Source organism: Clavelina lepadiformis, chromosome 6 (genome assembly GCF_947623445.1).
Source record: "Clavelina lepadiformis chromosome 6, kaClaLepa1.1, whole genome shotgun sequence".
NCBI lineage: Eukaryota > Metazoa > Chordata > Ascidiacea > Aplousobranchia > Clavelinidae > Clavelina > Clavelina lepadiformis.
This window is the reverse complement of record NC_135245.1, coordinates 1188959-1201059: the sequence shown is the minus strand read 5'-3', so window position 1 is coordinate 1201059 and position 12101 is coordinate 1188959. Positions and strand designations below refer to the sequence as shown.

The window sequence follows — 12101 nt, the reverse complement described above, 5'->3', positions numbered from 1 at the left end:
TTTAATTTTTCTAATGTTTTGTCCACTATCAGATGTCGTACGTTGAAAATAGAAACAAGTATAGCAACAAGTTAGAATAGGAAATTTCTCTCCTTATCTGACGAATTTTGTTTTGTTGACTTACAATCAGCGATGGCTTAGTTATATCACCTGAAGCGCAAGTACTAGCCTACATCTTTTGGCAATCTTTGGAATGGTATCCAACACCCTGTATTTCAAAGCATGGCTAGATATTACTTTAACAGATAAGTACTACTTAAGTAGTATAGTCTTGCCACCCTAAGAATCCCCATAAAGTTACGTTAAGGTAAAGCACATATTTTGTTTTGTTAATTTGCTCATTTAATTATATAACAATAATTTGCTCACAACTAAAAAAATCTTTAATTGAATCAAACGAAAAATAATTAATTAAACCTATGGATTCTTGACAAAAATGAGACCCTGTGACCAACGATATAAAGAACATGATAGGAAACTGCTAGGGGAAGTACCGTTTTTATTTCGCCCACGTTACGCTTCAGTGCTGTCACATTCGTTTTCATTCATTCGTCGCATGAAACAATACAAACAAGTAAAAGGGAGCAATGTTGAAATTGTTGATTAATTCATTTTGAAATTTTCTCACTGTGGTGATTAAAACACATTTTTTTGATTGCTTACTTTTTCAGTAAGTAGTGTATTTGTTGCCCAAACTACAGTCATCGATAATAAAGAACATAGATTATTTGTAAACGCATCAGATATTATTTCAGTGATTTACGTAGACTGATGTTCTTAGAATTACGGCTTTGAACTAACTTTGACTTTAGTACCTTCGCCTTTTGAAACGATCGAATTTTGAAAAAAAAGGTGACCAACACGTTGCAAAACATAAGCATCTAAGTCATAATTATTAGTGATGTCATGCAACTCTGACAAATCAAGAGAACTAACTGCATTAGATATGGTATCTTTTAAAGTTGCGTGATTTCGAAAGTTAATTTCTAAAAACTTTAGTACATCAAGCAATGTTTGATTAGGTTTAAGCAGTGTCCCATACTCATTGCACTGTAAGATAGAAATTAATGAATTATCAGAAGGAACAAAACAGTTTATGGTGTCTTCCAGCTGTGCTAAAATGGCAAGTTCCTCTTCATCTCCATTGCGTTTCAGTTTACGCAGAATATATCCTCCAACATACTCGAGAATACTAATTTCATCAGGAGTGAGATTACTTGATGGCAATTCTGTTTTTTTTTCTGTGTGTATTTTCCTAGAGTAAAAAATCCAACTTATTGCAATTGATTTCAGAAAGTTGGAACATATTACCACACCATTCAATATCAGTATAATACAACATTGATATCTTATCACAATAAATATTAAGCTGAATCATAAAAATATATACCTGAGAAAAAGATCAAACATTTTTCTTGTGGCTTCAAGTGATTTGCATCGATCTGCATTCGGGCCAAAAATATGAAGAATTCTAGATATGCCATCTATACTAAACGTTGTCAACAACTCAGATCCATTTGGTTTGGTGGCGAAAATGTTCATAAAGTAATCAATGGCTTCTGTCGTCAAATCGTTTGGTGATTCACATACCTCAACCCACATACTTTTAATTGTTTTGCAAGAACACTTCTCAGAGGAAAGGCCTTAAAAAATGTTAGCTTGTGAAAAATCCTGTATTTGGCATACACGCAAATTTATCCTGCTAAACATGTAAACTTAGAGAAATATACAAAACCTTAAGGCAGCAGGACTTACCTAAATAACCACGATGCTTGACCTTTTGATGAACTTAAAAACCTCGCTGACTTTTAAATTTTTCATCACAGTATTTACACCTAACCAGTAACATGCAAAAGTAAACTCATTAAATGCATCCACCCTTCTATTTTCCTGGTGTGAGAGAGAGTTTCTAAATCATATAAAGCCATAAGCACCATATACTTAACACTAGAAGGACGGGACGCGTCAATTGACGCATTTTCAACCTAAGTGCATCTATAACTTTTAAGTGGTGCATCGCAAAACCGTGATGAAAAATTGGAAGAAACAGTGGAAGATAACTGTGGATGAGCAACTATTGCCGTGTAAGGCACGCTGCAAGTTCATCCAATATATGGCCAATAAACCAGACAAGTTTGGTCTAAAGTTCTGGCTGGCAGTTGACGTTGAAAACAAATATTTATTCAACGGTTTTCCTTACCTTGGAAAAGATGACACAAGGAGCCCCCACGTGAGTGTGCCCACCGACGTTGTACTGAAACTCATGGCTCCGCTTTTTCAAGGAGGTTACAATGTCACTTGCGATAATTTTTTCACCTCACTTGACCTGGCGTTGAAAGAAGTGCAGCCTCGTAGGGACAATGCGCCAGAACAGGAGAGAAGTCCCGGAAGAGTGCAAGAAGAAAAAGGAGTTGCGTGAAACAGAAGTGTTTAGGCACGAGTGCTTGTATTTTCAATGCGATTACTTTTGTTAATTAAAATGCACAAAGCGGACATGCGATAGAAGTAGTTTTTTCGGAGCAACAGCACAGTTTTCTCAACAAAAAACGTTTGATTTGCGCCGTTTTGACCTTTTGCGTCAATTGACGCACTCCGTCCTTCTAGGTACCCATACGAAAATTGCCGTCCTTCTAGTGTTAAAAGGTCTCTGCTTGTAGCCTCAGCCTATCGTAATTCTTAACTTACTGAAAGAGATCATTAGCTTGCAAAGCAGAAGATGATACAGGCTTGATTCTACACTCTTCATCGTTCTGCAGTAAGTGCTGGTGCAAACGACATGTTGGCAACTGATAGGTTACACACGTTTGAATCGTCAAAACAACGTAAACAGCAACCTCACTTCTTAGTAATCGATAAATGAACCATGCAAATGCGTATAACTTTTCGCCACGACTGGCGTAGTGTGAGTGAGTATGTATCAGCAACCATGCGTGACGCGGGCGAAACAACACCTTCTCTTCTCATAAAAAAGAAACAAACGAGGAGGAGGTAGTTTCCCATCATGTTCTTTATATCGTTGCTGTGACGATAAGAAGATATACTGTGTTTTTTACGGAAACCGCTTTCATGAAACGTGACATAACAATTGTGCATGCCTATATTACGTGAGTTATTCAATCAATTTGTGTGTTAAGTTAATAGCTGCAACATACTTGCAGCTTCAGCAGCCTTGTGCTGTAGCTGCTGTGTCAATGTTTTATTTAAATGTAATCGTTCAAAGAAGCTTCAATATAATCAGAATATACAGTTGTCATGGTGAACAATTAATTCTAAGATTAAGAAAAGCGAAACAACGACCTTGAGGCTCATTTATCATCGAGGATAATAAACATTTCAACCGACAAACGTTGTAGTGATTTGGTCGCCCTTACAGGATAAGGTACGACATACAACCATTTCGTTACAACCCTAACGAGAGTCTTGTCTATAGTTCGATTTTCTCGCGTTAACTAAAACATCATATACTTTGCAGCTGAGCTTTGGTTGCGATAGAACAAGTGTTTGCAGAATGGGACAATTTTTGCGGAAATTTATAGCCTTAGAAGAAGAATATTTTCAAAACTCAGGAGCACTTTAACCTTGTGGATTGCTCCAGATTTGAGGAACGTAAAGATATTGCGTTGGTGGGCACTCTATTAATTTTCATTAAAGTTTTCTAAGCTAATTAATTGTTGAACAAGTTGCGCTTTGTTTGAAGAAAAAAATCTAAATTTATTCCAATATAAGGTTACTGTATATGGGGATGATAGTTTTGTTGATGTATAATTACGGTGCCAGTCACATTCGGAACCATTAGTTGCTTGGTAATCTTCAATTATAAAACACTTTCAAAAATATCATAACCATATTTACACTTGGTGTGGCTTTTCCTACACACAGTCACAGCAAAACGTGGCGTACAGTTGCATTGTTTGCTGTAGAAACTTGAAATTTGGTGTCTTTTCCTAAAAATGTTCAGCTATCTGTCCATGTTTGTTGTATAAAGTTGGATTTTGTAATTTTTGAGATATCGTCATATTTTCATAATTTTGCTCTCTCTCCGCATTGAAGCGTGTCGTTTTCGTTTACTCATTCACGCACCACTAACTCGACTAACTATTCTCTTGTTTTCTCTTCTCGCGGTCAGCTGGTTTTCCGCACAGCGGGGGCGCGGCGTAACAAGAAAAATTTCTAGAAATGTATCACTTGTAGAAATACTTATTTTATACTAAATGCACTTTCTTTGGTTTTGCAATTATACTGTATACAGGAAGCTAGATGTTTTTGCTACTAACCTGTAAAAATCCGATCAGTTTACTACGTATAGTTTTCGATGTAATTAACGATTGAAAATGTGCGTGCAGTGTCGGCCACATCTAATTAAAATAGTAATGTCGCGAGCCCGGTTTGGACAGGGTAAAGTACTTGTTCTCTTCGTATTTATCTTTTGCGATAAATTAAAAAACTTAGACGAACTCGATCTCGATTGAACTAAAATACAAATATAAAGTTTTAACAAGAAGGTTGGTCAGAAAATCAGTTTTTAATTGAAACCCTGAGCTTTTTCCAAAAAAGCAGTAAAAGTTCCAACGCTTAGACGCCCATCTTTACAGTTGGGCCTATACTTACAGCGCTATGTTCTGCTGGAGTCACAGACTGTCGACTTCCGTTAGTCAACGATCGCTGGTTTAAATATTAAAACTGTGAATGCTATGACTGATCATTAGACAAACACCCAAAGGATGCAGCAATATTTCTGTAAAAGTAGGTTACGCAGTTTTCTGCCAGGATTTTAGCATAGACCTAATCGTTGGCAAAGTTACTTGTTAAATATTCGTTTATTCCGACCAGGAGTAGCGTACACATAAAAATGAAGTTAATTAACTTGCAAATATTTCTAAAGTTTTGTAGTCCAAGTGAAAGCGCATCATGCATTTTTTTATGACAAAATAAACGTTATTTCAACAGAGCGTTGCTTATTCCAGATAAAGCATCCTAGTTTGAAATTAAAGATTTATAGCCGTATAAGCTAGGGCGATGGTCTATGTGTCCTCTTCATGAGATTGCTTTAACCTTTGCAATGTTTTTTGAGAATATGAAGTCAAATGTAATCATTTTTGTGCACGCAGACGCAGCTATAGCTCATGCAGATTACGTTATTTTCTAATCTAAAGGGATGATTTGTTTTTTTGCTTTCTGCTTGTTGGTAAACATTGCAAGAGTGTGCAACGTACATGCGCAAAATAACAGTAAGTTTTAGATATTGTAGTGGAAGCTGGTTAAGTAAAATTCGCCAACAGAAAATTTTGGATAACTCAAGTATAATTGAATTGGTCTCTCCAACTTTGACTTAACGAACTTCCAACTGCACTTTATATGCAATAAATCAACCTCACACAAATATATGACTTTTATCAAAAGCTGTAACGTAACGATTGTGGTCAGTTGTATATTTTAACAGAAATAGAATCACCGGTACACAGTACAACGTCGAATAACTGTTATGGTAACTACAACAGACTTTACATGTTCGAGTGAACTTTGTCAACGAATCAACATTTTTCACTGTCTTGGAGACTTTTTTCTGCCTCATATCACAGGCCAAGACCCGATTTTAAGCTTCTTTTCACCTGAATGTAATTGTTCCAGATTTTACGTGTTTCGACGGCACGCAAATACAAATGCTCAAGTTCTGTGACGGACTTGAAGATTGCTTCGACGGAAGTGACGAAATAGTGACGTCAACAAACTGCTCTGAATGCGAAATTGACCAAATAAGGTAAATGTGTCAGCCGTTGAAAATTATTTAAACGAGTTTTTGACAAAAATTGCTTAAATCTACATCCATTGTTTCTTAGCTGCAAAATGACGTCATCAAACAGAACCTGTGCAATCAATCGAAAGTACGTCTGCGACAGCTACGTCAGATGTGATGACGTCGATCTTTGTGACGCAGGATGCCCGAGTCATTACCGATGCCAGGGCGAGCATAAATTGTGCGTAGAAAGGTCAGGTTTGTGCTGCGGTGAGAACGTCGTGGGCTGCCTTGAAAATCATGGTTTCAAGAACGGCATCGGGTTTCAGTGTGTCCGCAAAGGGGCGCTGTGTATGCTCCCTCAGCAGTTGCTTTGGGACGGAGTGGAAGACTGTGACCGTGGGGAAGACCTGTGCTACATATCATCATCTAGCGGTGACGACGGAAGGTATAAGTTACTAAACATGTGTGGATACTGCAATGTTGGTTTATTGACATGTTATCCTTATTGTAAACGCGTTAAAGATATTGTGGAATTAACTATAGCCTACCTGCTCGTATTTAGGCTTTGATCACTTGAGTTGAGAACCAAAAAATTGAAAAATGGAATTTAAATTTATTTTTACTGGTCGCGTATGCACATTGTTAATGCTATTCACCGCACAATGTACATCAATAGTTAATATCTACGGAAATAAAAACAGAACCTGTAATTTGTTCCGCAAAGAAACAAAATTTTCTCGCTAAGAAAACGAAGTTTATAAAATATTAATAATCTTGTTTCTAACGCAAACGCTTTCATCTACAGCTTAGCTTGGTTTCCAGAAAAACTGTAAACAACTCTAAAAATTTTTTTCCAATATTTCGCCAATCGAGAGACTGCTAAGAAACTCTTCGGCAATCTATTTATTTTTCAACCTTCTCCAAAGGGATTTGCGTCATCGATCATCTGTCAAGTTTGACCGCGCAAAATGCTTCAAATGTTTGGATGATTCCATGATCGTGCCGCGTCATAAAGTGTGTGATGGCGTCATCGACTGCTCTGATCTCACAGACGAATGCTTGTGCGAGAATGTGCCAGAAATCTGCAATTACGTCACAATGCGAGGCGGAAGTGGGCGCAAAGAGTAAGTGACAATTATTAAATAATTAGCCGCAAAGAAGCTGCATAAAATGCGAAAATAGTTTCCATGCAGATTATAGAGTTTGGAGTGTTCTAAAAGTAAATCTTATAAAATTGCGTTCTAAATTAACTCTCAATATTTAATCGGTTTGTTTTTAAATGCTTTTGGTTTTTCATAATTTTTTATTTTATTTTTTGCAAATTGAGGAAAGTATTTTATGATTTCTATTTGACCAGGTTGCCTTCCAACACAACTTGTGACGTAGGGGAGGTGACGTGTGGAGATGGAACGTGCGTCAAACGATCGGCCGTGTGCGATTCTACCGGAGATTGTTGGGATAACAGGGACGAAAAGTCAGCAGAGTCATGATATTTTTGTTCGTTAAAACGACTTTAAAGCGCGACGTTTTAGCGTTGTCGCGACATGCAATTGGCCGAAATAAAAAAACAAATTCGGCATTTTTTTAACGGTCTACATTTTTTCAGGTACAGCTACTGCGCCGGCACATTGCAGTGTCAGGATGGTCTAGTCAGCGATTTCGGGCACAAATGTCGCTGTGGATTGGCTTGCTTTGGTTACGTCAATCGACGATGGAATTACGGAAACGCTTACGACAAAACATGGTCGCCTGTGATTGAGGGAATCGCGACTTTATGCGACGGACGCAACGAATGTTTGATTTCGGGAACATCCGACGAAAGAGTGTCGGGTTGTTCTGCGCCACCGCCAGAGAAAATAAATCCTCCCATCGAGTCCCATAAACGTTGCACCGAAGCTGCCGAGGTTTTTAGCCAACCGTCATTCGACGGACGGCTCCACGTCGGAGATCTGTATTTTTATAACTCATACTTCTCTGCGCTTGAGATATGCAATGGCTTTGTTGAGTGTTCCTTGTCCCCGATTGAGGGCAGCACAGAGACAATCAGTTTACCGGATTATGCGGAAGTCGATGGAAACCATTCATACTACGAAGGAGATGTATACGGTGGATACGGTTACGGAGGAGAATACCATTCAAACAGCTATGACGAATATAATCCGAATTTGTACAATCATCCGCCACCATTCCCACCAACGTCACAACTTAACAAAACAAAACGCTCTTTATCGAGAAATGACAACAGCAAAAATAACAGAAGTATTTCTAACGACACGAGCAGTTCTGAAATGGAAGAATACGGCTTGGATGAGGCCAACTGCACTGACAGATATTACTGCAAGGCCAACCGAGATGTCAGCGTTCGTAAATCAGCTGTTTGCAACGGAAGAGTTGATTGTGATTCAGGTGACGTAACAATGCTTTTCGGTCCAACCCAAAGTTGCCCAAATGCAAATAAAAAAAAAATTCAAGATCATTTTCCTGCAGGAGAAGACGAAACGTATTGCCCGGAACGATTTTATTGCAAAGCAGGAGATCTCATAAGCTTGCCACTAGCGGCGCTATGCGATGGAGTTGTCGTCTGCGATGACGGTGAAGACGAAGCCGAAGAAATATGTCCCCAGCGATTTCGTTGCAGCAACGTAGATGGCGTGAGAGTGAGTTTCCTTTCTATTTCAATTGCTGCTTCCCTAAAGTGACTCCGACCCCATTCATTACGACTCTGCTACTTTCAAGTTTTTTTTCACATTTACCGCTTTGCGCAGGTGTCGGTCGCAAATGAAACCGTTTGTGACGGCGTAATTGACTGCGTGGATGCACTGGACGAACTCAATTGCCATTCAGACGGAAGATTTTATTGCCAAGACAAAAGTCCTCTGTTTGTAACAAAGGAAAAGGTGGATAATTGAAAGTGATAACAATGTGCATTGTCAACTTAACGACGTGCAACCTATACCATTAGTTAAACCTAAACATCACATTTTAACTTGTCATTAAGCATTTTCAACCGTTGGATTGACAAACTGCGTTTAGATATTTGACGGGCACGGCGATTGTGACGACTTAAGCGACGAGTGTCCATCTGGCACCAGGTTCTCGAACGATGACCCTTTCTCCTCAAGATATCATCTCATTGCTAACCCTATCTTGCGCGCCATCGTCTGGATAATGGGCGTGTTGGCTATATGCGGCAATGGCGTAAATTATATCTGTGACGTAGAAGTAGTTATACTTATGCTAGCTTTCCAAAGCATGAGTACAAATCTCGTAACTGACTCGCAGAGATCCCGCGATATAAAGTAATGTTATTGCAACACTAACTCTACAGCTGTTTGAAATTTGAGTTTGACAACTTCATGTTCTCAGATTGTCATTATCAGTGAAATTCGTCAACTCGGTCGATTCGAGTCTGCTTCAATGCAAGCCAATCACCTTCTCGTGTTTAACCTGGCCGTAGCCGATTTCTTTATGGGGATATATCTCTTGATGCTGGCAATTATGGACGCCGTTTTCAGCGGAGTTTATTGCGTCAACTCTCTACGTTGGCTCTCTAGCGCCACCTGCCTGACAATGGGAGTCCTGGTTGTTTTTTCCAGCGAATGCTCTGTGGTCACAATGATATTATTGACGTCACTTCGGCTTTACGTCATTCTTAAGGTAAGTTTATGTTGAACGTTCTGGAAATTCAACTTGGGATATATGGGATGTTAATTATTGTTTTAGGATAAAAAACTTGGTATGCATCACTTGTAGTGGTGTTTGTCTAAACAGTCTTCAGTTGTTATAAATAACAGACGTTTTACTTCAATACAACTTTTTGTTGGAGAATTATTTTGCAACTTATTCCTATTTAAAGCCGTTTAAAGCTTCACTCTGTCCGAAGCTCGTGTCTGTTCTTATCATGATCGCGATGAGTTGGATCATCGCAGGAGTGATTGCCGCTCTTCCGTTTTTTCCATCTTTGGAACACATCTTCACCGATAGAGCAACACTTGCAGACAACCCGTTCTTTAAAAGCGCAACTGCGTCCTATGATGTCGTTAAAGTTTGGGCCGAACGAATGTTGACCTTTGACCCAAACTACGCCAGCCTTCCAAACGAAACCATCTCAGAAATAAGAGATGCAACCACTTGGGGTCAACTGCAGGATATTTTAAACAAACGAGGAATAGTGGAACAGAAAACATTGGACATATCACGTTACTATGGGTGAGTGTGCACTGAAGGATGCTCAGGTTATTAGAGTTTCTTTGTGGAGAGAAGTAGGGCCAGGTTAACTAGCACCAGTCTTTAATAATTTCAACAGCTACTACAGTGCCAACAGCGTTTGTCTTCCTCGAATCTTTGTAACTTCTGAGGAAGGATCTTGGCCTTTCTCTCTTTCAGTGAACATCTTCAATTTTCTTGCTTTTATCTACGTCGCTTGCACCTACATCGCTCTCTACTTCACGTCAAAGAAGAAATTGATGCCGACTGGTAACACTTCTGGTGGGAAACGTGGAAAGCAAAGTTCGGCTAAAAGTGAGTGTTTTGCAATCAATGGATGGTTTCAATAAATTTATTTATTTACTAAAAAATGACCATTTATAGACTAAACACTTCTGCCAAAACTATGTAGATGATATTGCATTGTATGCAACGCGTTTTTAATATTCCCACCAAACAATTGTTTTGGTTATTGCGAATCGTAAATTTTTAGAACTTCAAAACAAAATCCTTCGACTTGTGATCACGGATTTCTGTTGCTGGATACCACTCTGCATTATGGCGTTTATCAACTTCAGTGGCGTCCCAGTCTCCGACGTGGCTTACGCCATAACTGCAATTGTCTTGCTCCCGATCAACAGCTCGCTAAACCCGATACTTTATTCCAATCTGGTCGACAAAATGGTGGCCAAAACTCGTCAGAATCTCACCACTGTATTTTCGTCAGTTCGTTCGACTTCGGATGGCGGCGTTCCTGGCGTACAAGTTGAAGAAACTCAAACTTAACATGGGTCTGATTTAGCTCACTTTGCTAAGATTGAAACCGGAATGAACTGTAATTAAAAGACATGGGTTGGCTTGAAGCTTAGCTCAAGCTTGAATATGCATTGATTTTATCATCAGACATTCACAGTCGAATTGAAAGTGTTTACCTCTACGGGCTGCTGCATTTCCAAACTTACTTACAGTATTCAAGATATTGAATAACTTATACGGGTCTTGTTAAGTTTTGCATGACAAAATTTCTTAAGTAGCGAGTAGAAAAGACCATTCCCCAATGGGTTTATAATGTCTTACGCTTACAGGAGTTGTTACATCATTGGCGATTCCGTATTTATCATTGCGTTTCACGCTCTGGCTTGTTGTATGAAATATTTCCCAATTCATTTTCCTGTATAGGCTATTTTTGTACTTCGGATCAGTTCAATGAGCTTAGCGAAGTAGCGAATAGAAAAACCATTCCGTAATGGGTTGAAATTTGACGTCGCAATGTTTCATGGAAATCAGATAAAACAATTACTTGCATGGTTTTACGAAGTTTTCTGACTGTTTGTTATTTACGTGGAAGGCAAAGTAAGAAGTTATGACGAAAAATTGTGCACGTGGTCTATACCGTGTTGTCGCACATCGTTATTATTCGCAAACATTCATCTCCAGCTTACAATTGGATTGTTAAACGCAAATGCAGATTTTTGATTGTTTTGACTGCATGTCTGGTAAACACGTTTATCGGCGAAGTAACCACATTGCAGCACAAACAGTTATTGAAGTGATTGACAAGTTATTAACTGCATTGCCCTAGAAATCTTTTGTACTCAAGATAACTCTTTGTTGATTGACAATAGTTGACATCTCCCTGATTTCCAAGGGTCTTTCATTTTGACGATGTGTTGGATTGGATTAAGGTTCGTAAAACCTTTTCCCTGTATATCGAACTCATGGGATCGTTCATCTGTGCTTGAGAAATATTAAAGATCAAATGTATTAAAAAAACTATCAGTCAGAATCTTGGTACTGAATATAAGTCGACCTTGACTGCGGTTTTGTGAAGTCTTTCTACACTTCCTTTCTGAACAATGTCCAAGAAATAAGCTTAATTAAAACTGAGAAATCAAAATAAGCATTGCTTTTAGTCAGGCGCGAAAGAAAGAAAGAAAGAAAGAGGCGTGATATTTATGTCACGACTTAAAACGGAAAACAGAAAGTTATCGGTACGAAAAGATATCTATCATTGACGTCATGTTTCGTAAAGCAGACGTCTGAAAATAAGAATTCTATATTCTGTTCAATTTGTATACTATAATATCCCTTTATTATCACAAAACAAACAAAGATACAATCTTTGTTTACATCCCATATCTCTAGGCTGTGAATAACT

The 12101-nt window shown here is 38.5% G+C and overlaps 2 protein-coding genes across 4 annotated transcripts; one reads left to right on the top strand and one right to left on the bottom strand.

Moving 5' to 3' along the window:
* Positions 1-482: 482 nt before the first annotated feature.
* Positions 483-2792, bottom strand: LOC143462831 (uncharacterized). Its single transcript, XM_076961126.1, has 4 exons — positions 2686-2792; positions 1756-1835; positions 1391-1643; positions 483-1255 (listed from the first exon to the last, which is right to left on the bottom strand). Exons 3-4 carry the CDS (start codon positions 1600-1602, stop codon positions 784-786), a joined length of 684 nt encoding a protein of 227 aa, XP_076817241.1. The 5' UTR covers positions 1603-1643; positions 1756-1835; positions 2686-2792; the 3' UTR covers positions 483-783.
* Positions 2793-3147: 355 nt separating this feature from the next.
* On the top strand, positions 3148-11729 carry LOC143462768 (uncharacterized). 3 transcript variants are annotated; one of them, XM_076961036.1, is made up of 14 exons: positions 3148-3379; positions 3473-3623; positions 5629-5758; positions 5838-6182; positions 6664-6861; positions 7095-7211; positions 7344-8143; positions 8225-8394; positions 8503-8634; positions 8771-8935; positions 9104-9394; positions 9594-9946; positions 10044-10258; positions 10437-11729. In XM_076961036.1, exons 3-14 carry the CDS (start codon positions 5661-5663, stop codon positions 10727-10729), a joined length of 3177 nt encoding a protein of 1058 aa, XP_076817151.1. In that variant the 5' UTR covers positions 3148-3379; positions 3473-3623; positions 5629-5660; the 3' UTR covers positions 10730-11729. The 3 variants fall into 3 exon arrangements, with proteins under 3 accessions (XP_076817151.1, XP_076817150.1, XP_076817152.1); XM_076961035.1 differs by lacking the exons at positions 3148-3379; positions 3473-3623 and adding an exon at positions 5085-5228; XM_076961037.1 differs by lacking the exons at positions 3148-3379; positions 3473-3623; positions 5629-5758 and having other exon boundaries at positions 5970-5987; positions 6064-6182.
* Positions 11730-12101: the final 372 nt, after the last annotated feature.